Source organism: Eschrichtius robustus, chromosome 6 (assembly GCF_028021215.1).
Source record: "Eschrichtius robustus isolate mEscRob2 chromosome 6, mEscRob2.pri, whole genome shotgun sequence".
Lineage (NCBI taxonomy): Eukaryota > Metazoa > Chordata > Mammalia > Artiodactyla > Eschrichtiidae > Eschrichtius > Eschrichtius robustus.
The window spans coordinates 77,810,910-77,835,022 of record NC_090829.1 but is presented as its reverse complement, the minus strand read 5'-3'; the positions used below and the strand labels follow the sequence as shown (position 1 = coordinate 77,835,022).

The window sequence follows — 24,113 nt, the reverse complement described above, 5'->3', positions numbered from 1 at the left end:
AAAGAAATAAACTGCTGACTATGAGTTACTCCCCTCTAACTGCTCTCAGTCACTGCTTAATCCAATCCCCTCCCCTCCACCGCATCTTCAGTGGAAGTCGGGGTAGAGGCTTTCTTTTTGCCTATCTTTCCCAAGGGTTTCTGGGCGAGTTTAACACCAAAAGCCAATGGTGTGCCTGGTGGCTGCCAGATCCTATCCCATCCCTGGCCTAGACACTGGGCAGGCAGGGGCCCAGGGGATGGTACTTTGATGCTGGCCCCTCGGGTGACTGTGCCCAGCAAGGACGGGGATGGGGAGCCTCTTCTCTCCCTCTACAGGGGTGTCCCCGAGCCTTGTGATCACTTCCCATTCCCTCCCCACTGGGCGAAGCAACCAACACCACGGAGGAGCCTTTCCGACAGCCAGTCTCCCCTGAGACTGCTTCCCCAATTACGTACGGCCCTTCTGCTAATTCTTCCAAGGTTTCTTGTCCTAACAATGATTAATGTCTGCCAAATCGGTGCTTATAGTCCAAACTGCCCCCTTGGAGACTCTGAAATACCTAAAGAGTCCACCTACACCAAATATCGCTAAAGAAAAAAACTTTCCAGAGATTTTAAACGGAGAACGTACCGGCAGGCACCTTTCTGGCCCGCTGGTGGTTCCTCCTCTCCACCTCTGTCCTGCCCCATCTTTTTATTCCCTGCTCTCTCTCATCTCCTGCTCCCCCCACCATCTGCCCCTTACCCCCTTTGTCCTCCCTCTCTGGTCTTCCTGCTCCCCTGTCCTTCTCTTTCCTCCCACCTGGATGAGAGCCTCCCTCCTTGCATCCTGCTCTCAGTCTCCTCCCTTTCCTCTCACTCCCTCTCTCACCTCTTGGCCATCCTGGTCATGTGGGTACAGAGTCCACAGGAGATGATGCAAGAACTGGGGTGAGAACAGGGGGGATCCAGCAACTGCTCTTGGCTTTGGGGAGGGGCCTGGAGGGAGCGGGAGTGGTACCTGGAGCCCTGGGTGGCACTGACCAGGTCTGGGACGTCTAAGTTCAAAGCCCTGGGGCAAGGCTGACCTTTCCCACTCTTCGTCGCTTAGGACCTTGGTGTCCTGCGACTTGTTTCTTTACCACCAACAGTTAAAATGGTGATCTTGACTCAATTCACTTTTTTCTTCTGTACATTTTCCTTAAACCTTTGTCATCTGCTATTTGCTAGCTGGCAAGGAGCAGAATGACTGGCCCCTAGTCTGTCCCCTCCCTCAGACCCCTGGATCTGTCTGCCGACTCAGCTGGACTCCCATGGAGTCTCTCTCTAATCCCTGCTGCTGCAGCTTAAACCCAGTCTGATCCACAGGCCCCCAACGTGGGGATCCTAGTGTCGGCATGCCCCCCATTTCTCTACCTGGATCTGTGGGAACTCAGTGGACACACACACACACACGGCTTCCTCACCCATCCCTCCCTCAGAGTGGGCAACTCCTGCCTGGGTACCAGGCTGCCCTTGACCTGAGGAATGTACTCAGGTGCAGAAGCCAAGATCTCAGATAAAAAGAAAGAAAACACTGCTGCTGCAGACTGACTTCTTGTCATCCCTCATTCTCCTCTTCCCACCCTCTGAAGTCTCCTTTCTAGCATTACTGACAGAACCCAGGCAGGGCAGCCTGAATTCGCCCGTCCCTGCTGTGTGCGGGGGTGGCTGAGGGTGTCTGTCCTCTGAGGCCGGCAGGGTCCCTTGAGATGGAGGCAGCACCCCTACCACGGCCTCTGCTCACTCAGCCTGCATGCTCCCACAGGAAGACTGGAATTAGCAGGGCGTTTCTCAGCACAGAGGGCAAAAAGACCATCACCTGGCACTTGCCAAAAAGCACTGAGATGGTTTCTGAGCGACCGGGCCAGAAGATGTGTTTCAACTGCCTGGGAAATGCAACAGATGCTGGAAGGTGTCTGACAAGCCTGTGCCCACCCACCTCCCCGGGGCTCCCCAGACAGTGCCAAGAGGCCCTGGAGGCTCTGTTTGGACCCTGAGTCCAGCCAGATGGGTCTGCTTCCAGCCTACACCAGCAAGGTCTGCCAAGGGGTAGGGAAGAAGGGGCTTCACCGCTCTGCTCCAAAGCCAAATCCGGCATGCCGAGAGATGGTGGGGCCCACGGAGAAAGCCCAGGGCCGGAAGTTAGGCGCTCTGTCTCCTGGTCCAAAGTCAGGGTGAGCCCCCTTCCAACGATTCCTTCTGTGGCTCTCCAGATTCCCTGGGTAACAGGAGGGGCCTGGCCCAGTCCTCACACCCACAGAAGGCCCTAGCCCTGGAGAGTGCGGCCCACACACTGCCCTGCCAGCTACTCACCATCCGTTTCATCTCCTTGGACACCTGGTTACCACCCAGGTGGTTGTAGAAGGGGCGCTCGGCCCCCCAGTGTGGTGGGTTGTGCCCGATCGAGTTGGTTCTCTGGCGATTCATCTTGGCAATCATGGCCTTCTCTTCTTTCTGGGAGAGCAACATAGATGCATCAGCCTGTGGGCAGGGCCCATCAGGTGAGCCCAAGTAGGGAGTTTCTCATTCCTCCCAGGTGCCTGGCCAGGTAGGGGTTAAGGCAGTGCCTCCCTCCCTTCTCTGCACAGCCTGGAGCCCTGAGGTCTGCCAAGATCCTAAGGCTCACCCAAGAAAGCACCCTAAATCCCTCCAAACTCCCCAACGCCAGCCCTGGCTGGGAGCTGGGAGCCTCAGGTGGGAGCAGCAGAGCAGCATGATGAGGTTTGTCTTGCTAGAAAGCCAAGGGGCGTGGGAACATCTGTCGCTGGCATAGAATTTTAGATGTGGGCAGAGCCTGGGTCTGAAGGTGCTTGGGGGATGATGGACGGAGAGGAAACATGAGATTCCAATTTCCACCCCAAAACAAGCATGTTCTAGCAGAGCGGGTAGTAGGACAGGCCCTGCAGCTTCTGGAGGTTTGGTTCATTAGAATGTGAGATTCAAGGGCTGACGCGCATTGCACAAATACACCAACAGGGCCTCAGCCAGCTCTCCATGTGCCAACCACAACCTATCTGTCCATCCATCCAAACGAGCTCGAGGTGGAGGGTTGGAGAGGCCCTGGGGGGACCTGGGTGGCCTTCCCTTCAACTCCCTCCCTGAGCTTGGGAAGGGAGCCTGTCATATCAGAGGCAGAGGGGAGGGGACAGAGCCTGCTTCAGCAGACACTGCTCTGGGTCGGGGCTCGGTGGGGGGGGGTGTCCTTTTCTGTCTCCATTTCATCTTTTCTGAAACACTTGTCAAGCTAGAAGAATCAAGACCCAGAGAACCCAGGGCAGAGGGTAACCCTTCAGCCTGGGCGGGGCAGGAAGGTGAGGCTAGAGGCGCTATGGGCCCCGCAGAGAGGAGGAGTGTGGGAGGGGGCCTGGGAGGATTTCGGTTCATTTATACTCCAGCCAAACAACAAGCAAATGCTTTAAAATGAGTCAATTAAGCCACTAAGTGCTTTCCCCAGAGTACCTAAATCCTCCCATCCCTCTTTCCGGATGTCTGTGGCAGGGCCTGGTACCGCTCCCTCAGAGGCACCCCGCAGCCAGGTCCTGTGTGCTGGGATGTGCTTCTGTGGGGGGTGAGGTGTCCCTCTGATGTCCCTCTCAGGGTGGACACCTGCCTCGAAGAGCTCTGCCCACCCTGAAAAATCTACTTTTGCTGTCTCCAAGACTTTCTCTGAACTTTTCTCACAGCTTAATTTTGTCTTCGGTCTAACTCCTTAGGAAGGAAACAGGGAAGCTTTTCTCTATCAAAGGGCTCTGACCAATAGATAAATTCAATTGAAAGATTTATAAGTAAAAGGCATTTTAATCTAAGGAAAAATATAAAATATAAAATGTTCTCCTCGTTTGCTTTAAATATTAAGAACATGGAACGTGACACTATTAAAAATAGAACACTGAAGTCTGCTAATAATTCAGTTTTATATTTTGGCAAGTGTGGGCTGAGACAAAAGAAGGAAGAAGAACGACTGGAAAGTGCAAGAGGGGAAAAGACAGAGTTTCAAGAAACAGAGGTATATAAGTACAGGCAGAGAGAGAGCGAGATCCACCTAGTTTAGGCAACAGACAAGGGACGAGATGGAAATAAAGGACGTGGTATACACAGAGTTCCCTGATGCTTCTTTTCCATCTCGTGGCCTTCTGCTGGATTGTTACTAACCGATCTGAGGTCTGTTGCTTTTTCTGCAACAGAAGCAAAATGAAAACCTCCCCTCTTTGCCACCAGCCTTTACAAAGCCTCTGTAGCTCTCATGTCCTTCCTGAGATGCAGGGACCACGACTGCATAAGAAATTCAGGACTTGCCTCAAGGAAAGAATAAGAGGAGAAAGAAGCAGCAGCAGGCTAAGAAACATTCCTCCCCAAAGAATGAAGCCCTCCCACTATCCCCCCCACCCCAGCCCTCGGTCCCCGGACCCGCTTCTGGGTGCAGCGCAGGATGAGGAAGGTCTCGATACTGTGCTCTTTGAGGTAGGCGTTGCGCTCGCCCCCACCGCCCGGCTCCACTTCGTAGTCGCCATTCAGGTAGTTGAGTGTGGCCTTGGTGATGTGGATGCGTCTACAGGTAGGGGGGGAAGCAGGGAGAGGAGGGCAGCAGACATGAATTCAGAACCCCTGCTTCCATGCAGAACCAAACTGCAACCAACTCAGTCATCATTCAAATCCCAGTGCCCCAAACTCTGGCTCAAGTGCTAACCCCTACCTGGATCTCTCAATGGACTGTATCCCTCCAACCTCATCAAGATGGCACGGTGGGCCCCTCCCCAGCTCACGTTCACCGAGACCACACCGCATCACATCGGCATCACGTTATTATAGTAATGTAACACATCGGCCTGCCGGGAGAGCACGGCCTCCGTTCTCACAAACTTTGCACACCTGCTCAGAAGCCAGCAGTGGCTCCTGCTGACTGCAGGATTGCGTCCAAATTCCCCAGCCTGGCATGCATGTCCTTAACACAGGCACTGTTTCCCCCACTGGTTCCTAAAAGGCCATCTGCTCTACTTGCATTCCTTGGAAGTACTGTGTTTTCCTCTACCTGTGCCCATCCTCAGCCTGGCAGTTCCCCCGACCCTCACCTTCCTCACCTGTCCCCATCCCGCCCCGTCTGCCGGGCCAGCTCACCTTCCACCTCCTGGCCACCCCCGAAATTATCCAGGGTTCCTCCCTCCTCTAGAAGTCTACCCTGACCTCCGGCGTCTGACAACAGGCCGCCAGGTTCTGTGTAAATATTTTCTGGGTGAAGACTGGGTGAAGGTTGGGGCCACGCTCCCTACAAGTTGCCATGTGTGGCGTCAGTGCTTGGTTACTAGAGGAATTCCACTTAAATTCTGCCAACCCCAGGGCTGCGGCTACCCGGTCCTGCCCACTCTAGCCCTTTCCCCATGACAGCCACCTGGGTGGGCTGGGCGGGAAGCTGCCCTCACTCACTCACCCCGCCTTGCCTCCAGCCTCCATGTGGTTGGCCAGCGTGACGTCGTTAGACCAGACGTCGAACTGCCACTTCCTGAGGCCAAGGACGCCACAGTGCACTCGCCCGCTGTGGATTCCCACACGCATGTTCACGTTGACACCTGTCACCTCCCGGACCAGCCTGGGGATGGAGTAGGGGTAAGGCCGGGAGGGGGTCAGGGCCACGTGCAGAGAGGTCAGGGTGCATGAGAAGGTGCAGGGGTCAAAGAGTCATTTCTCTCCAGGACAGCCCAAATCCAGAGTCTTAGACTGTGCATCCTGAAGGGCAGGGCTGGGCCCTGGTGCCCAGGGGCTGAGGGTTGTGAGAGGCGCTGTTTCCCAACTTGCCCGCAAGGTGGCGCAGTGCCTCACACTACATCCCAGGCCCACTGCTTCTCCCCAGCGAGGGCACCTGAGCCAGCGCTACCCTCGGTCAATAATTATGTTGTGTTCTGAAAATGCAAGCGCACGTTAGTGCCGATTTGAGTCGACAGGAAAGTTATAGTCACTCCAAACCCCATTCATATAATTCTCGGATTTACCCACATTGCTGCTTCTTCGACATGAGCAGGATAATGGAGAAAAAGAGAACACAGGCCCTGCCCAGGAAAGAAGGGGAGCTGGGGCAGGTGCAGGGGGCCAGGGATGCTCCACGTGCTAGAAGACAGTGCCAACCCCATCACATGCACCACGCACGTATTCGGGGCGGGCCGCCTGTAGGAGGGGGAGTGGGATGGAAGCCCTACAGCTCTGGGTATGCGTCTGGGGCCCGGGGTCTGTGGAAGAGGGAGCCGGTGCTCTGGGGGGAGGTTCACAGTGTGCACTTCTTAGGGACCTGGGCCCTCCTTGGCTCCCTGGGGATGGACCCACTCAGCCAGCCATGGGGCCGGCAGTCTGACTTGGCCTGGTGGGCGGGACCACCATGTGGACTCCAGCTCTCACCCCACCCCACCACCGAGAGGCTGACACCTACCACAGGGAATATTTATGTCATCCATCTATTTCTCTCGTCCTGGGATCAACTCTGCAAATACCTCTGCTGGAGCTGTGCCTTCCATCCACAGGGCCTCTGGCCACTTGCTTAGGTTGATATCTCTCATTCTACCTTTTCGGCTTCACTCCAAGGCCACCTTCTTCATGAAGCCTTTCTGGGTCCTCCCAGTGAAATCAACTGCCCCCTCCTGGGCCCTCCCACCGCAGTTTGCCTCTCTTACCTGATGGTGTCCACCGGGCATGCCTGGTATCAGAGCAACGGGAGTCCTGGCCCCTCAACAGGCTCTGTGCTTCCGGGCAAGGGACCCCCTGTCTAGCCCGGGCACACAGGGGCACTTGGCAAACACTGCCGAAAGGAACTGAGCCAAACAGGATGGACCCGGCCACCTTCTGGGCCAGTTACTCTGACCTCTGACCTTGCCCACTGTGGCTTTTCGTTTGCCCCACCCAGTCTACTTCTAAAGCTCAGTTATGGAAACTGGACGCAATCTCTGGCCTACTCCCTTAGCTGACCTGGAAGCTTGGATTGTCCATGTTGCTTAATGACTGGGGCTCCTTCTGTGGTCAGCAGTGACCAAGAATCGGCCAAAGATCCTGGCTGCTATTGTTCCCAGGGAGGATGGATTTTCTTAAACGGGAACACCTGTGTTTGCATCCACCTGCCTAGCAGTATTACCCTTGGGAACCGTTTAGCCTCTGTGAGGCCAACCTTTCTAATCTGTGAAGAAATGGGACCGGTGACTTCTACCCCTGGCTGGGTGGTTGTGAGAAGACATGAGGCCTGGAGTGCAAGGCCCTGCCATGGCATAGGGCACAGCACAGCTGCCAGCCAGTCCTCCTTTCCTGGAGGAGTCGCTCCACACCTCCTGCTGCCCTGGAGTCTGCAAAGCCCTCCCTTCTTCCAGGACGTGTCCCTCTGTGCAGAGCTTCCCAGGCTGCTGTGGGCACAGGAGCCCGGGAGAAGGCTCAGAGCCTGGAGGCGTGAATCAACCCTCCGGTGTGGCCAGGGTCCTTGGGAGGTGGCTTTGCCCCACTATTTCCCTGCTTCCATCAGTTCAACATGAGTCGGTTACTCGGGCTATGGGACAGTCCCCCTGCAGATGGGCGGTCCCCCTGGAGATGGACAGTGTCCCCACAGGCGGGCAGTCACCCTGGAGACGGGCACTTACGAGATGGCCTCAATCATGTCCATGCCCATCTCCACGCAGCAGTGGGCATGGTCAGCCCTGGCTTCAGGCAGCCCTGAGACGCAGTAATAACAATCTCCCAGGATCTTAATACGTAAACAGTGATTCTCCTGGAAAGCAAATTAATTTTAAAAATTAAAAATAGTAGGAAAGAGAAGTGGGAGAGAAAGAAACAGGAAGCAAACAGATTCACCCCATGCCTGAAATAACTTGCCTTTTAGGGCAGCGAGCACAGACCCAGTGCCGGCATGAGGTGTGGCCCCAGCCTGGGGACAGGCTTATCGGGAGCCGTGGGGGACGGAGGACAGGCTGAGCCGCCCTCGAGAAGCATTCCAGCCACCCCAGGCTCAGGAACTCACTTTTATGGCCACAGCTGAGGCCCAAGAAGAATACAGCTGGGTCCAGTGTGGCAGCGAATGGGGCAGACTCATCGGTGTGAGAGGCCCCGAGCTGAGAGTGAGGGGCCCGTCCCACTCCCAGCCCTGGGACACGCTCTGACTCTTGGCCTAGGGTTCTACTAACAGTTTTATGACTCTCCTTTTATGAAAAGACTGAAGCAGAAGTGAGATTTAACCAAAGCTCGCCTGACCTCCAGCCTGAGATTTTTATCCAAGACAGTTCTGCTAAGCCAGCAAGCACGTGCATGCTAAGACAGCCACAGAGCGGAAGCACCCGCCCGCTGCAGGGTCACCCCGCAGGCCGCAACCAATGCATAATTGGGATTGAGATGGACTGTCATTAATCACCAATTCTGAGCTGTCCAAGTCTGCTTCCCAAAGGTTATTTCGTGAAGCTGGTACGCTGGGACCCAAGTATCTGTGTGCCCTGGACTCTCCTTTAAGGCCCTTCCAAAACCCAGGGGCTGAGCATGTCCCCGTTCACCTCGCCCACATTCGGTAATAAAATCAGCGAGGTGTGAGGCCCACCATCAATGCCCTCGGAGGCCCTTGGCACCGTCTCTCATCCATGATCTGCCTGGCGTCCTGTGACGGCCCAGGGGACGTGTCCACCTATCGGTGGACATTGCAGTAAGTGGGCCCCGACATAGGACTCTCCAAAGGCACAGAGCATCGCTCAGAGCCACAAAGGCTGGGAAAGGACGGCAGAGTATAAACAGGGACTAACGAACGTGTGTCCTTCACCACTCCATGCCTGGGGGGGGGTCACTTCCAATCTGTCCCAACGTGGAAGAGTCCTCTTTCCATAAGTCTCGTGGGTGACACACAGCTGTCTGCAGGCCAGTTGAGATTCAGACTCATTTATTTATTTATTTTTATCACTCTGGCCACCCTCATCAGCAAAGTGGCTCTGGGGCACCGAATTTGCTCCTCCAAACACAAATTCCACAAATTCAGGGATCAGGGCAGCATTTCCTGCAGGCCTCACCACCCCTTTCCACTTGTGACCGGTGACACTGTGAGCATCTCTGAGTGTGCGGCGGGGCTGATGTGAGGCGTGAGGACACGCAGCCACAGCCTGTACGGCCCCGCCTCCCCCGTTCCCGATGGCAGACTCCGCAGCACCCTACCCCAGGCAGCCCAGATCAGGCCACCCTTCCGGCCCCGGCTCAGGCACACGGGGTCCCCAGGGCAGTGGGCAAGGTGACTCACTGCAGCCAGCTTGTCGAAGCGGGCGAAGAGCTCGTTGAGGGTCATGACAAGCTCCTGGGCAGTGCACTGGGACGCCAGGCTGGTGAAGCCCTCGATGTCAGCAAACAGGATGCTAGAGAGACAGGGGGGAAGACCCCCGTGAGGAAGGAAGGTCAGGGGGACACAGCTGGGGCCACCCTCCGCCTTAGGAGGGCTGCCAGCCAGCAAGAGTCCTGGGAGCTCCAAATGGCTGCTGGGGAGGGGAGAGAGAGAGCTGACACTGGTGGTCTCTCCCAGCTGGTAGGGAAATGCCGGGCCAGCCCTCCTTTCTGTATCTCCCTGCACCCTCGCTCCCACCCAGGAGGAAAGGGGGGCCGAGGCGCATGAGGCCTGGCGGCGTACGCCTGCCTGAGGCCATGCAAACAGGGCCTGCTCCCCTCACCCTCAGCCACCTCTCAGGCCTGCCCCCCGTTTGACTCCTGAGCAGTCCCCTCAAGGTAGCTGGGTCCAGGAGAAGGGTCTTTGGTTCATCTTGTCTGGAAAGTGTTTCAGGCCCTAATGGCGGCCGTACAGAGGTCTCACTTCCCAAACCCATACACAAGGGAATCCAACCCCAGGCCCTCCATACCGAGGGAGTCCTCTAGAAGAGACAGAATAAAGAGGCCCAGGGAGGAGGCAGAGGAAGACACAGCCAGTAAGCATCTCTGGAAGCCCCCCAACTTGTCCTGCCAGCTCCTTCGGCCTCATCCCCGGGGCCCTCAGGTGCACCCGCTGGTCCCTGCATTGCACGCTGTGATCTTTCATCTGTTCCCGAGATTGAACGTGTCTTCCTTTTCTTTCAAAACAGACTACCAGAGGTGAGGCCCCAGGGCCGGAATGAGTAAGGGCCCCAAGAGTTTTTTCTTAAAATGGACACAGAAATGTAGTAACTCTTGCGGGCTGAGATGCTCCTGGTGGCTGGGCACGGGGGCTGGGGTTTCCGAACTGCCACCTCACTGAGCCCTCCAGGCAGCCCTGAAGGAGGGCCCGGTGTCCCCATCCCAAGACGAGGAGCCTCGGGGAAGAGCCACGGACGGTAGCTTGGGGGCTCTTCCCCCAGCCTCTGCTCTCTACTCTGATCCACGCGGATCCCGAGGCTCCAGACCGACAGTCTCGCTTCAAATTAGAGTGTAGAACTAAACATGCCTTGTCATTTTATTTGGAAAAATGTGTGTTCATGCATTAAGCATATCTTTTCATTCTGCTGTCTGACATCTGGGGTCTTCCTGACCTGGGGAGCCTGCCTCTCCCAGGCCAGCCGGCTCCTAGAGATGGTCAACCACTCACCTTGGAGTCCAGAGCCTCCCACCCCAGTCAGGTTCCCACACCTGGCCCACCACTCCCCTGCCCTAATCACCCCAGGGACAAGTGCCAGGTAACTCGGACAGTCCTGTGCCTCAGAGCCCACAGACATTATCCAAACTAGCCAATCCCAAGCCTGCTTACCCTGCCTCATCCATTCCTTCCTGCAGAAGCCACAGTAGAGGCTCTTGCCCACGTTTCCCCTCACGCTGCCTCCTCACTGACCCCTGTGCTTCCCCGTGTGCCCCCCAGCCCATGGCGTAATGCATCCTCTCCTCTTGGGACCCGTGAGTGACAAACTATCTTTTCAATGGCAGTCGTCTCCCGATCTGTTGGCCTCACCATACCTGGATAATAATAACACCTACATTTTAAAATAGTTGGACATTGTTCTAAGCACTTTACATGTATGAACTCATTTAAGCCTCACAACCACCCTTTGAGGTTGGAATCCTTTTCGAGGTAAGAAAACGGAGGCACAGAGAGGTCGAGTCACCTGCCCAAGGCCACACAGGCTTGTGTGGGTCCACAATCCAGGAGTTAAGCCAATAAATACTATGCTGTCTGTTGGCCCCATAGTCATCTTAAATGAGTAAAAGCACAGCTCACTGGTCTGGCATTGTATACAGGGCAGAGGGAGGTGGAGGGACAGGTGTGGGCTGCCGTAGGCGGGCAAATACAGGACTCCGTCATGAGGGGACACGCTCTGCACCAGCTTACACGAGGGGAAGTGGGAGCGCATCTCGGGGCTTGGGCTAGGCAAGTACAAGAAAAGTACAAGAGGGCAGCCCCCAGGCCCCGAGCCCAGTGCTGTTTCCCGGCTTCGAGGCTCCTCCGGCCACCCTGATCCCAGTCCGGACCAGCAGACAAGTGCAGGAGGAGAGCCAAAGAGGGTGGGAGAAATGGGGGAGCTGGCAAGAGAGGAGACAAATGAGGGGGACGAAAGAAAAGGTAAGGAGGAGGAGGAGCAGAGAGGAGACTGTCAGCCCACAGGACTCAGAAATCAGACAAGCTGCTCCAGAGTGGCAGCCACGGGGCAGGGGCTCAGCAGATGAAAGGGAGCCGGAGCCCCCATCAGGCTCTGATGCCTGGTGTCTGGCAGACAGGCTCAGCACGCCGCCCGGGGGAGTCTGTGGACATCCACACTGGTGAGAGAGAAGCGCGTGAAGGGAAGCGGCCGTGCTCCAGACGCTGACCCCTGCTCCCCAAGCAAGTTCAGACCCCTAGCCCAGCCCACCAGCCACCTCCCTGGCTCTCAGTCTCTCAGGAGCCCCACCCCACCCCGGGAAGAAGAGAAAGGTCTCTCCTGGTCTATGTGAAAGCACCATGACATAGTTGTTCCGGAAATTCTTCTTTAACTCTTAGATAATCAAAGCCAAGGGGAGTTGGGGTCAAGATCAGCTGCTCCAGAGTCAAGAACACCTTTAATAAGTGTCAGTATTTCGAATGCAAAGCCGGCAGGCACCAGGCCCAGCAGCTGTTCCACACTGGGTCCCAGGCTGCAGAGCAGAAGCCTGGCTTTGGGGGCTGATGAGACCCGCCCCCCATGGTGGGAAGGAAAAAAAAAATCCCCAAACCCGGCAGAAGCAGGAACGCTACTGGGCAGGGTGACCCACAGCACCAAGCCAAGGAGAAGAGGGAAGGAGGAAAAGAACGGGCCGCCCCTAGAAGCACTAGGCAGACGTGTGTGGACCAGGGCTCGGGGGCCTCGCTTCACTGAGCCCTGAGCCCCGCAGCTGCCTGAGCTCACCTAGCCACTCAGCCAGGACGGCCTCTGCCTGCCACGTGTGGACATGGGCAGGCCTGCAACCCTTCTCCTTCTCCACAGGGACCTGGCTGGGCCTAGGAGAGCACTTTCTCCACTGCAGCTTTCATCTGCTAGACCTGTGGTTCTCAGAGCTGGTGTCCATCAGAATCCCCCTGGAGCTTTTATATGGAGAAGTACCGGAGCCCCATCCCCAGAGATTCTGACTTCATCGGCCTGGGGTGGGGCTCTGCTATTGATTGGTTTTGTTCTGTTTTGTTTTATTGTAATCTTCCCTGGTGATTCTAATACGCAGCCAGGGTTGAGAACCAGGGTACTAGTTTCAATGTCACCTTCTCAAGGCTTCCTCCACCCTATTTAAATCTACAACCCCTCCCATATGTCTAAGTCCCTTCCCGACTGTATTTTTCTCCATTGCACTTTTCACCATTTAATGTATTATTTATTATTGTTGTTGTTATTTATTATCATGCTCCTGTCTGCCTCTGCCCACTAGAATGTAAAGTCTTTGAAGGAGGGATTTTTTGTTGTTGTTTTGTTTTTGGCTGCGTTGCGTCTTCGTTGCTGAGCATGGGCTTTCTCTAGTTGCGGCGAGCAGGGGCTACTCTTCGTTGCGGCACGTAGGCTTCTCATTGCGGCGGCTTCTTGTTGCGGAGCACGGGTTCTAGGCGTGCGGGCTTCAGTAGTTGTGGCACGAGGGCTCAGCAGTTGTGGATCGCGGGCTCTAGAGCACAGGCTCAGTAGTTGTGGTGCACGGGCTTAGTTGCTCCGCGGCATGTGGGATCTTCCCGGACCAGGGCTCGAACCCGTGTCCCCTGCATTGGCAGGCAGATTCTTAACCACTGTGCCACCAGGGAAGTCCTGAAGGAGGGATTTGGTCTATTTCATTCAATACCACGTCCCGGCCCCTAGTACAATGTCTGGCACACAGAGGAACTGCTCAATAAAATTTGCAGTGGAATGACTGAATGAATGAGGACAGGGCACATCTACCTTGCCCTCTGCTCTGCCCATCCCCCTCCACACACACACACACACACACACACACACCCAGCACAATACCCAGCACATAGTAGGTGCCTGTGTTAGTTTCCTAGGGCTGCTACAGCAAAGTACCACAAGCTGGGCGGCTTAAGACAACAGAAATTTATTCTGTCCCAGTCCTGGAGGCTGGAAGTCTGAAGTCAAGGTGTTGGCAGAGCCACGCTCCTCTGCGACTCTGGGTAGAACCCTTCCTTTCTTCTTCCTGCCTCCGGTGGTGGCTGTCAATCCTGGTGCTCCTCACCCTGCAGCTGTGTCACTCCAATCTGTCTCTGTCCTCATAAGGCGTTGTCCATGCGTATCTGTGTCTTTACATGGCATTTTCCTCTTCCTATAAGGACACCACTTATATTGGATTAGGGGCCCACCCTCTCCAGCATGACCTCATCTTAACTTGATTTCATCCACAAAGACCCTATTTCCAAATAAGGTCACATTCACAGATACGAGGGGTTAGTACTTCAACGTATCTTTTAGAAGGGCACAGTTCAACCCACACAGTGTCTAATATATATTTGTTGAATGGAAGAGAATATTCATAGTGTAAAGCAAGGAAGAGGCAGGACCAGTAACTCTAGTAGCTCTTCCTTCTACCCCCCTGGGCCTCTTGAGGTCCCAAGCACGTCATCTGAGACACGAGTGTGGGGAGCCCCGGGCCAGGCACCCAGCAGATATCCAGCAGTGTTCATGGAACAAACGGTGGAATAGTGATGGAGGCCAGGCATCTTCCTGCTCTGTGCCAGAGGACATCGGAAACAACATCCATGTGGATGGGACCTCCAGGTGCCTTAGAAAGCCTGACCCTCCAGGACTTCCTTGGTGGTGCAGTGGTTAAGAATCTGCCTGCCAAAGAAGGGGACACAGGTTCTAACCCTGGTCCGGGAAGATCCCACTTGCTGTGGAGCAACTAAGCCCGTGGGCCACAACTACTGAGCCTGTGCTCTAGAGCCCGTGAGCTACAGCTACTGAGCCTGTGTGCCACAACTACTGAAGCCCGCACGCCTAGAGCCCGTGCTCTGCAGCAAGAGAGGCCACCGCAATGAGAAGCTCACGCACTGCAACGGAGAGTAGTCCCCAGTCGCCGCAACTAGGGAAAGCCCGTGCGCAGCAACGAAGACCCAGTGCAGCCAAAAAATAAATTAATTAATTAAAATTTAAAAAAAAAACAAAAAGAAAGCCTGACCCTCCTTCCAATCTGCTGGGACCTATTCTTCCGTAAAAGTTCTTTCAACAGCTGCTGAGGAATCAGGGAGGGGCAGGTTGCTGGTTCCCTTCCCTCAGGTGGTGTGACAGCGACCAGCAGCCAGGGGGGAGATGGCTCCAAGCAAGGCTTCTAGCAGGTGCGGAGCTGGGACAGGTCCCACGTCTGAGCCCCGCAGCCCCTGCTCCACGCTGATGGAGACTCTGCCACCTCCACATGCCCCGGCCTCCTGTCACAGGCAAAGTCACACACCTCTGCCGCCTCGGGGGAGGATTCTGCTTCGTGTCTGTCACTTCTGGAGGCTCCTCTGTTTTACGAGGTTTACCCAACGGCAGGCTGTCTGTTCTGCTGGCCAAGATTGCCTGATCTGCTCCTTGGTAATTCCGAAGGCCATTTTACAACAGCGCGGGGCCCAGACACGTGGCAAGGTACTAATTCATCGATTAGCTCCCACTTGAGAGCTTGTCTTGGCAACGTGATCAGGCCCTCGCGGTGGGTCTGCGGAGGCTGGGTAGGCCCACTCCGGTTGTGCGCTCCTCCCTAATTGCCTGCCATCCATCACTCATGGTCGCCTGCATTCTGTTCCAGAGGCAGGAGCGGGCAGGCTCTTCATCCCAGTTCCCACAACAGGCCCTTCAGCTCTGTCACAGCTTCAGCTCAGCCTCACCATGTGCAGTTTTGGTCAAGTGCATTTCCTCACTGTTGATCCCTCTCACGGCCAACAGGCTCTAGGACTTACGGAACTGCCGGCATCTGATCCCATTGCTGTGCAGAAGCCACGCCCCACAGCATCTCTGAACAGCCAGGAGCTAGGGGCCTGGGCGGGCAGCAGCATGAGAACCCACCCGTCTGAACTCCTGCACTCCCTGCCTGGCACGGGGAGGGAACTTGAGAAATGCCAAGAAGCAAGCCATCTGTCCAGGTGGGCCCAGGAAGAGCAGGGGTCTGGGGAAACAGAGATCATGGGGTGGGGGCCGGGACGGGAGCATGGCAAGGTCTCAGCCCAACTCCTGGGACTGTGGGCCCAGAGGGAGCGGAAGGTTCTGGGGAAGCAGGGCAGGAAGTGGCCTGGAGGCCCCCAGTGTGTAGCTTGGGGAGGCCCAGCCACAAGCCAGGGGTCTCTTCTGGACCAAGAGGGCTGCCCCCTCAGCATCACTCCATTTGCTCCAAGCCCTACCACCCAGAGAGCCACCCAGGTCCAAGGCCCCTTGTAAGATAAAGGAGGGTCAACGGGCCACTCCCATGCCCTAGGTGAGCAACACAGTCAGGTGTGGTCTCATTAACACCCGGCTGAGAATGGGCTCCAGATGACGGGGCATTTTCCGAGGGGCGGTGGAAAACGATTAGCGGGGCATCTGAACTGGGAGCGGCCAGAGGACCATCCGAGGACACAGGCTGGGAGAGGCAAAGGGGGAAAGCCAGGGAGAGGGTGCTGAACACACTGGGTGTCTGTCGGCACGCATCCACCTACAGGGAGAATCTGCCCTGGGACAGCCGTGCCCTCTCCACTCCCACAGAGACGGGACACCTTCCTCAGGAAGCAGAGGGTTCTGCGACAAGCCTGACCACCAGGACCGGGTCCAGGGGGTCTGGGATCAAGGTATGTCCTGGGATCCCCACTGCCGGCCTCAGGGCCTCCTGCAGACCCCATTCCAATGCCCCAGCGCCTCGCTCTTATTTCTGCCCACCTAATCCTACTCCTCCTACTCCCCCCCACCCAGGCAATGAAGCCTCCACAGCACCTACGGGCTTTCTGTTTCCAGAGTCTGGGGAGAACTGGGGAAATGCTTCCTAAAGGAGAAACACTGAAGGGAGGGGAACTGCCCCAGAACCAAGCCATAGTCGGGACCTCTCAGTGGTGAGAAGATGGGTGCTTTTTATTTTCTTCTCATGCTGCTCGTATTTTCCAATTTTTCTATAAAGAACCTACATCCTTTGTAAAATAAAAATGTTAATTTTTAAAAGATGGAAAATAAATCGCATTCTTCTCTTAGGCCCTGATTCTAACCCTTCCATCTTCACAATGTCTTCTTTGACTCACCCTGCCCAGAATCAGCCTTCCTGTGTCTGAATTCTTATTAGAATCAGAATCACAAAGCACAATTGATTCCAGTTGTTTCAAAGACAGCCTGACATGTTTAACTGGTCAGTGACCCTGTGCCCCAACTTCTCTCTCTTCTAGTTTCCCCCAGGGCCCCCCATTTTGAGTCCAGAGCGGTGCTGGCTCCATTCCCCACTGATCCCCATTCTGTGTCCCAGGACAAACTCAGGTCTGTTGTCAAGACCCAATCCCAGGCAAGGATGTGAAGAAACTGGAACCTTTGTGCACTGCTGGTGCAGAGGTAAAACCGTGAACCACTATGGAAAACACTATGGGGCTCTTCAAAAAGTTAGAAATAGAATTACCATATGATATAGCAATTTCACTTCTAGGCATATACCCAAAAGTTTGAAAGCAGGGACTCAAGGAGATATTTGTATACCCATGTTCGTAGCAGCACTGTTCACAACAGCCAAGAGATGGAAGAAGCCCAAGTGTCCATCTATGGATGCACAGATAAACAAAATGTGGTAAATACATACAATGGGATATTATTCAGCCTTAAAAAAGTAAGGAAAACATGATACATTCTATAACATAAGTGAACCTTGAAGACATTAAGTGAAATAAGCCAGACACAAAAGGACACATACTGTATGATCCCATTTAAATGTGGTACCTGGAAATAGCCAAATACATAGAAAGTGGAATGGTGGTTGCCAGGGCCGGGGGAAGTTGAAGAATGGGGAGTTAGTATTTAATGAGTAGAGTTTCAGTTCTGCAAGATGAAAAGACTTCTGGAGACGGATGGTGGTGGGTGATGGTTGCACAACAATGTGAATGTTCTTAATACCACTGAACTGTACACTTAAAATGGTTAAAATGGTACATTTTATACTATGTACATTTTACCACAACAAAAATAATTAATTAATTGATTGACTGATTGAAAGAAAAGACCCAACCCCAGTGGCTCCAGCTGGGTCGTCAGCCACGTTCCCAGAGCACCAGGCTCAGCCCTACCTCACTGTGAGGGCTGGATATTCCCTAAGGGGCAAGCATGGTGTCTTTTCCATCTACTCTGAGTCATGTCTGGCACATAGTAGCAGCTCAATAAATGTTTGTGGAATGAATGAGAGGATAATATAAGACCACTTATATCTATAATTGATACAGAAGGTGACAAGAATACTTTTCTTAATATCAGGTTGGAGACAGGAAAGCTGCATGTTTGTGGGCCACACCTCTCGTCCATCTGCTGGCTGAGGACATGGGGAGGTAAACATTTTCAATCTCTGCCCACAGGGTGCACAATCCGCCCACGGGTATCAGAGCATCGCAGACATTGCGGAGTGGTCATTATAATTCAGAACCATGCTGTAGCTGAGCCAGACGCCGGAGTGACCTGGGGACGCAGCCAAGCCCTTGAAGAAGACAGGAGAGGAGCCGATAACCTTAAAAGGGGGAGGTTGGGGAGAGACAGGGAAAGAAGGGAAGGGCGGGGGAAGGGCAGCCCTCCCCAGACCCTGCTACACACCCCCTGCGTAGGGTGAAGGTGTAACCTCAAGTCCACCCCCGGGTCAGCAGCTCCTCTGCCAGGGCCCCAGCTCCAGCCCCACAGGGCTCCTGGGTCTCTGAGAATGAGGCTCTCATTCAAGCCAGTGAGTCAAGACCGCACCTCGCCCCGGCACTCCTTCAGCAGAGGACCAGCGCCCCCTGGAGGAGGTGGCCTTCTCTTCACTCCCACAGAGAGCAGAGTCTGGAATGATCCCACCATCTGCAACCTGTAAAACCTAAGGGCTCCAGCGTACTGCCCAATCAAGTGCAGGTCTTTCTCATTCAGCTGGGACCCTTGCGGAAGCAGGGAACCCTTCAGTACCCTCTCAGGCCTGGCTGGGTGTTCCCTTCCTCCTGAAACCTCTGGGGTTACCTGACCTTGACTCTCACCTGGTCGCCTGCCCAGGAGCCTGCTCTGCTTCCGCAGGGCAAACAGGGTGCAGCCGCCTCCTGGGCCCGGGGCTTTACACACTGCACGCCGTAGCTGCCCTACCCTTCCAGCACCCCTGCAAGAAGCCCCAGGGCCCCCCTCCTACAGGCTCTGCTCCTCAGTGACTGAGAGGTGGGTTGTCTAGCACTGTATTCTGCCAGAATGCAAAGTCCATGTCGCCAGGTCACTACCCCCACTCCCCATGTGATACATCCCCAATTTACTAATTAACCTGTTGTTTGTGTGTCCTCCCAAACAGAAGGGGAGCTTCCCCATGACAGAGACAGTGTCCCCCCGCCAATTGCCAGCACAGTCCTGCCTCTGGTTAAGTGTCTGAGAGCACAGCTGGTGATTCCCAGCGATGGAGGTAGAGGTGAAACCTCTGCTGAATGGATGAATGGAAGGACATCACCATTCCCATGTCACAGATGAGGAAACCGAGGCTTAGACTAGGTGACCTGCCCAAGTCCCCACAGCTACTAAGTGGCAGAGTGGGGTGTGAACTAGCCTGCTCAACACAGACACTCATCTACCTCCACAATGATGACCTCTTGGCAGGGGTAACCCGGTGGCACCTGGGTTCTGGCTGCATCAGTACCTTTACTCTGCTCCCCCATGTGGTACGTTCTCTGGGTGTCCCTTCCTCCAACCCCCATCTGCCTCCCCCCAGAGCAGAGCACCAGGAGCCCCCAGCCCAGAACAGCCTCCGATGACATGTCCTGGAGGCCCTTGTCCCAGGAGTAGGGACGGCACGACCCTCCTCTCACCCTGGCACTGTGGCTGCAGCAGGGCCAGATGTCTGGGGGGAGGTGAGGGTAGGCAGGAGGGCTCTCAAGTCACAGGTCTGAATCCAGCCACGGCCCCAGCCCCAACTGAGCTGTCCAGCAAGAGGGGCTGAAACATCTCCACCCGACACATCAGACAGGAGAGGCATCTGGGGGGCTCCACGGGGGTCTTGAGGGTTCCTTGGCCTCTGGCCTGCCTCAACCCACAGCCAGAGGTGGCCCAGCACCAGAGCATCCAACAGGCTCCCCGGAATCCCGAGAATTGTATGCTGTGCAATGATCCTCCTCGGGGCCTGGGGAGAATGAGGCCACGGAAAGTGATGGGCACCTGTCTGTCCCCCTTCCCTGCCCAGGACAAACTCTCTGGCCACCCATTAGTCTCTTCTCTCCCTTAGATCCAGGCCCAAACTGTCACACCTCAGAGTTGATTTATTTTTCTTGTGGCCTTGCTCTCAGTGGGGTTAGAGAACAGCATGTCATCACCCTGTCTAAATATTACAACTCCACAGAGAATTGACGAATGTGACTCATCACCCTTCCACTCCAGATCGAGAATCCCCAGGCCTTTCTTTGCTGATAGGAGTGTGGTAATAATCATAATAATAACAGTAACAATAATAGCTGCTCCCAATTAGTGAACACTTGTTCTGTGCCAGATATTGTGCTAAGCGCTTTCCTCATATTATTTCATTTACTGTTTTTCTTTTTTTAAATAAATTTATTTATTTTATTTTTGGCTGCGTTAGGTCTTCGTTGCTGCGCGCGGGCTTTCTCTAGTTGCGGTGAGTGGGGGCTACTCTTCGTTGCGCAGCACAGGCTCTAGGTGCACAGGCTTCAGTAGTTGTGGCTCGTGGGTTCTAGAGCGCAGGCTCAGTAGTTGTGGCTCACGGGCTTAGTTGCTGCGTGGCATGCGGGATCTTCCCGGACCAGGGCTCAAACCTATGTCCACCGCATAGGCAGGCGGATTCTTAACCACTGCGCCACCAGGGAAGCCCTTCATTTCTTCTTTAACAAGCCCTGTTAAGTAGGTACTTTTCCTATCCTATTATGCAGATGAGGAAACTGAGGTTCAGAGTGGCTCAATGCCTGTAACTTGCCCTGGTCACACAGCAGAGCCAGAATGACATGAAGGGCCTTGCCTAGGGCCCCAGGGCTAATCACTGGACCATGAGCCAAACCCCAAAGTGCATTTCTACACTGTGATGTCATCCCTCCACCTACTACTCAACCCCCAACCCAAGCCACAGGTTCAGCCCCAAACCAGAGACCAGAGCAAGCAATGTGTTTCCACCAAGAGCAGCACCCGGAGGCTGATGAAACAAGGAAGGGGCCCCAGCGGGATATTTGCATATGATTGCTTGCGGCTGGCCTCTGATGTGTACCAGCCACCCCTAGTCCTGGCAATTTCAGAGCCAGAATTATGTCTGTCCCCATGAAAATGATGGCATCTTAGCTTTTCTGTCCTTTCATCTCTTTCCTGATTGCTGTTATTGATCCTGAGCACATTCTAGAACAGACATTCCCCACCCCCCATGGCTGGGGTCTGATTCTGATTCTTGCCGTGCCGATGCTCTAGCCACTCTTGTGATTCTTGTATTGACTCGAAGTCACAGCCTTTGTGGGAGTGGAGGGGTGAGGGGGTGTCACCCAGAGGGTGGGCCACTCCGTAGGGCAGTCACTGCGGAAGAGGCCTGAGTCAACCTCTCTGACCAAACCCTTTTGCTGGAGGGCTGCAGGCCCAAGAGCCAGCAACAGAGGGATGGGAAGTGAGATGAAGTCCCCCATTTGGGAGGACAGAGGGGTGAGAGGGCAAGGTACTGGACAGAGATGCAGAGGAGGCCAGACGTGGCGGATGTGCCAGCCAAGCCAGGCTGAGAACCTGTGCCTTGAATGCCAGATGGTTTCTGAGTGGTGAATTTTCTGGTTTTCCTTTGTGTTCCACTTTATAGTTTAGTAAATCTGCTGAAAGCTCTGCTGTGCTAAGAGAAATCGAGGAAAGCACCTTTTGTCCATGCTCTGCCTGGAACAGAGCAATGCCAGGGCCAGCGGCGTGGTGAAGACAGGACCAAGAGAGAAAGTTCCAAAGGGCGGAGCTCAAGGGTTTGTATGTGTTGGGACCACTTGGCGGGTCACTCCTTCCCACCAGAACTTTGGACCTCTGGGACTTGTTCTGATAAATAAGGCTGTTTCTTTACATGTCCTAAGGTGGGGCCCCCCAGATTTGAGGGGTAGCCATCAGACAGGTAAGGCCCTGTGGCTCCTCAGTCACACACACGCAGGTGGGAAGCCAAACCTCTCTCCTCCTCTCCTCTGAGTCCCCTCTTCCCTGAGGGCTCCCCAAGCCTCCTTCCTACAGAGTCATCCACGAACCCCTTCTGCTGGCATATAAAAAAAATCTGTCAAGTAGTCAGACCAGTTTAAAACTCCAATACCAAAAAGCTTTCTGGCGACGATTCCCTCACTTAACTAGTTATGGATCTTGGACAAGTTAATCTCTGTGCCTGTTTATTCACCTGTTAAAAGGAGATAATAATAGTACCAACCTCTTGTGTTTGTTGTGGGGATTAAGCGAATATACAAAAGCGCTTAGAACAGTGCTTGGGTTAAAGAAAGCTCTATACAAGCATTAACTATTGCTAGTGATTACTCCACCATGTGAGGACAGAGGCGGGTGTGAGGGGCCCAGGAGGGAAACCTCGCATCAGCACCACCTACCGAGGCCTGGACCCCACCTCCCTCTTGAGGTGAGCCCGCAGCCCCTCAGGACACCTCCTCGGCATGGAGACTTGGCCAGGGCAGCTTTCTTCCTGAGAGTCCAAGGCTGCTGCTGGCCACACTCTCCCTGCCTGACAGTGGAGTGTGGGCGGGCGTCATGGGGGTGGGATACTCTGAAAACTGAAGACAAATATATTGTCCAGGTACTATTTTCTCCCAAAGGCTTCAAACCTGTCTTGGGAGTTGGGTGGAGGACACACGGGCAGAATCGGCAGTGTCGGATTCCGGGGCACACTGGGGACTGGGCAGCTCTGTCCACTCTGCAAGACTACACATGCCCTCCCCACTCCTGCTGCCATCAGCCTCATCTCGAATGTGTGTATTTGTGTGTGCGTGCACGTGCACCCACGCACAATAATTTGTATTATTCTCTTTAACCCAAACTTGAAAATTCAGCCCAAACCTCCAAAATGTCCTCTTTACACCAACCTTAGAGGACTCATGGGTCCTAGGAAAACTCGCCCAGGGAGGAAGCAACCCTCTCGAAGGCAAACACAGCAGCTCCTTTTCTGGGCATATGGGAGGATTAGCAGGCTCTCCAGGAAGCCACGCTGGATGAAGGCCTCTGTATCGCTTCATGTCCCCATGGAACACAGAAGCAGATTTTGCACTCTGTTAATCTACATCTGTTTGCCTGTCCCCGCTGACAGAGCTTCCGTCTAGGGAAGCCGCAAACACGCACTAAAAGGAGCGTGGGCTTCAAGGTGGGCCGACCTGGGCACACACCGCTTTACTACTCCTGGCTGAGTGACCTTGGGCGGGGGTCTTAGCCAGTCTGAGCTGAGTCTCTAGACAAGGGATGTTAATAAGGGTCCCCACCCTGCAGGGTTGTCAGTCTCCTGACAGGATGAGCAATGCGGTGGATAATGCCTGGTACAGTGCCTGGCACACACTGGCTTAGAAGGCATGGAGGCTGCTGGACGGTGGTGAAGATTGAGACGATGATGGTGACATGTGGGTCCCAAGTCTGTACGTTCTGTCTCCCTTGTTAGGCTAGGAGTTTCCCCAAGAGCTGGTGGTGTTGCTTTCTCCTTTCTCCTCCTTGCTGCAGCCTCACCTCCTCCCCACCAATACTAATTCACTTAACAGACCTAGAGGGGCGGGGCTGGGGTGCCCCAGACAACACACATTCTAAAGCCACCAGACCACCCTGTTGGGCTGTGCCCTCTTGAAAGGGAAGGAAGGGACATGTCACCTCTTTTGGGGTTCAGTCTTCCCACTCTGCCTTTGCCCCCCAGCCTCACCCCTACCTCACGTTGTCATGTTTCTGGATGTAAATTTTATGGAACATCATATCCTCCTGTTTGGCATTGATGTCTGCTTTCATCTCCATGGCAACGTGACGGGGAAGGACAGACAGCAGGAGCCGCTCCTGGGGAGGGAAGCAGATGCTTTCATCACAGCTCCTCCCCCTGCCTGGCAGTCCCCTCCCCTCCCCAGGCTTCACTCCTCCCCACCTAAGCCCCCACCCACAGGGCCCTGGAAAACTTTTCAGGCTCTCCTGAAATTCATGGAGCTAACGCTTGTGTGTGCTGGGTGTGGAATCATGCCCCAGGGCTACCTGGCCCCCATCTCCCTGGGACACCTCCTGGTTCTTCCACATACATGGGGAAAAGTACTCCTGGTGAATCTGTAGTACCAGGCACCTCGGGTCAGAATCCTGGGTGTCACCTGAGACTTTGGGCAAATGACTGAACTTCTCTGAGCCTCCAGTTCCTTATCTATAAATAGGCATGGGGTTGTTGGGAGCTTTAGATGAGATTCGTTCAGTCACCAAATATTCACTGAGCACCTCCCATGTTCCTGGCGTCATGCCGGGTGCCAGGAGTGATAACCGTGAACGAGACAGGCAAAGTTCCTCCTTCACAAATTCCCAGTCTTGTGGGGCTACAGGTGCTACAGGGCACTGAGCAGGGTGACCTGACGTAGGCTGGGGAGAAGGAGGGTGGTCACAGAAGGCTTCG

At 54.7% G+C, this 24,113-nt stretch overlaps 1 protein-coding gene across 1 annotated transcript in view; it reads right to left on the bottom strand.

The window, feature by feature from the left end:
- Window positions 1–24,113, bottom strand: part of ADCY5 (adenylate cyclase 5) — a 153,526-nt gene that overhangs the window by 39,400 nt on the left and 90,013 nt on the right. The window contains exons 3-8 of the mRNA XM_068546616.1: window positions 23,400–23,521; window positions 9,235–9,346; window positions 7,607–7,734; window positions 5,428–5,586; window positions 4,410–4,551; window positions 2,316–2,456 (exon numbers count right to left, since the gene is read on the bottom strand). Of these exons, the coding sequence (XP_068402717.1) occupies window positions 2,316–2,456; window positions 4,410–4,551; window positions 5,428–5,586; window positions 7,607–7,734; window positions 9,235–9,346; window positions 23,400–23,521 (804 nt within the window). The remainder of the gene's footprint in view (window positions 1–2,315; window positions 2,457–4,409; window positions 4,552–5,427; window positions 5,587–7,606; window positions 7,735–9,234; window positions 9,347–23,399; window positions 23,522–24,113) is intronic.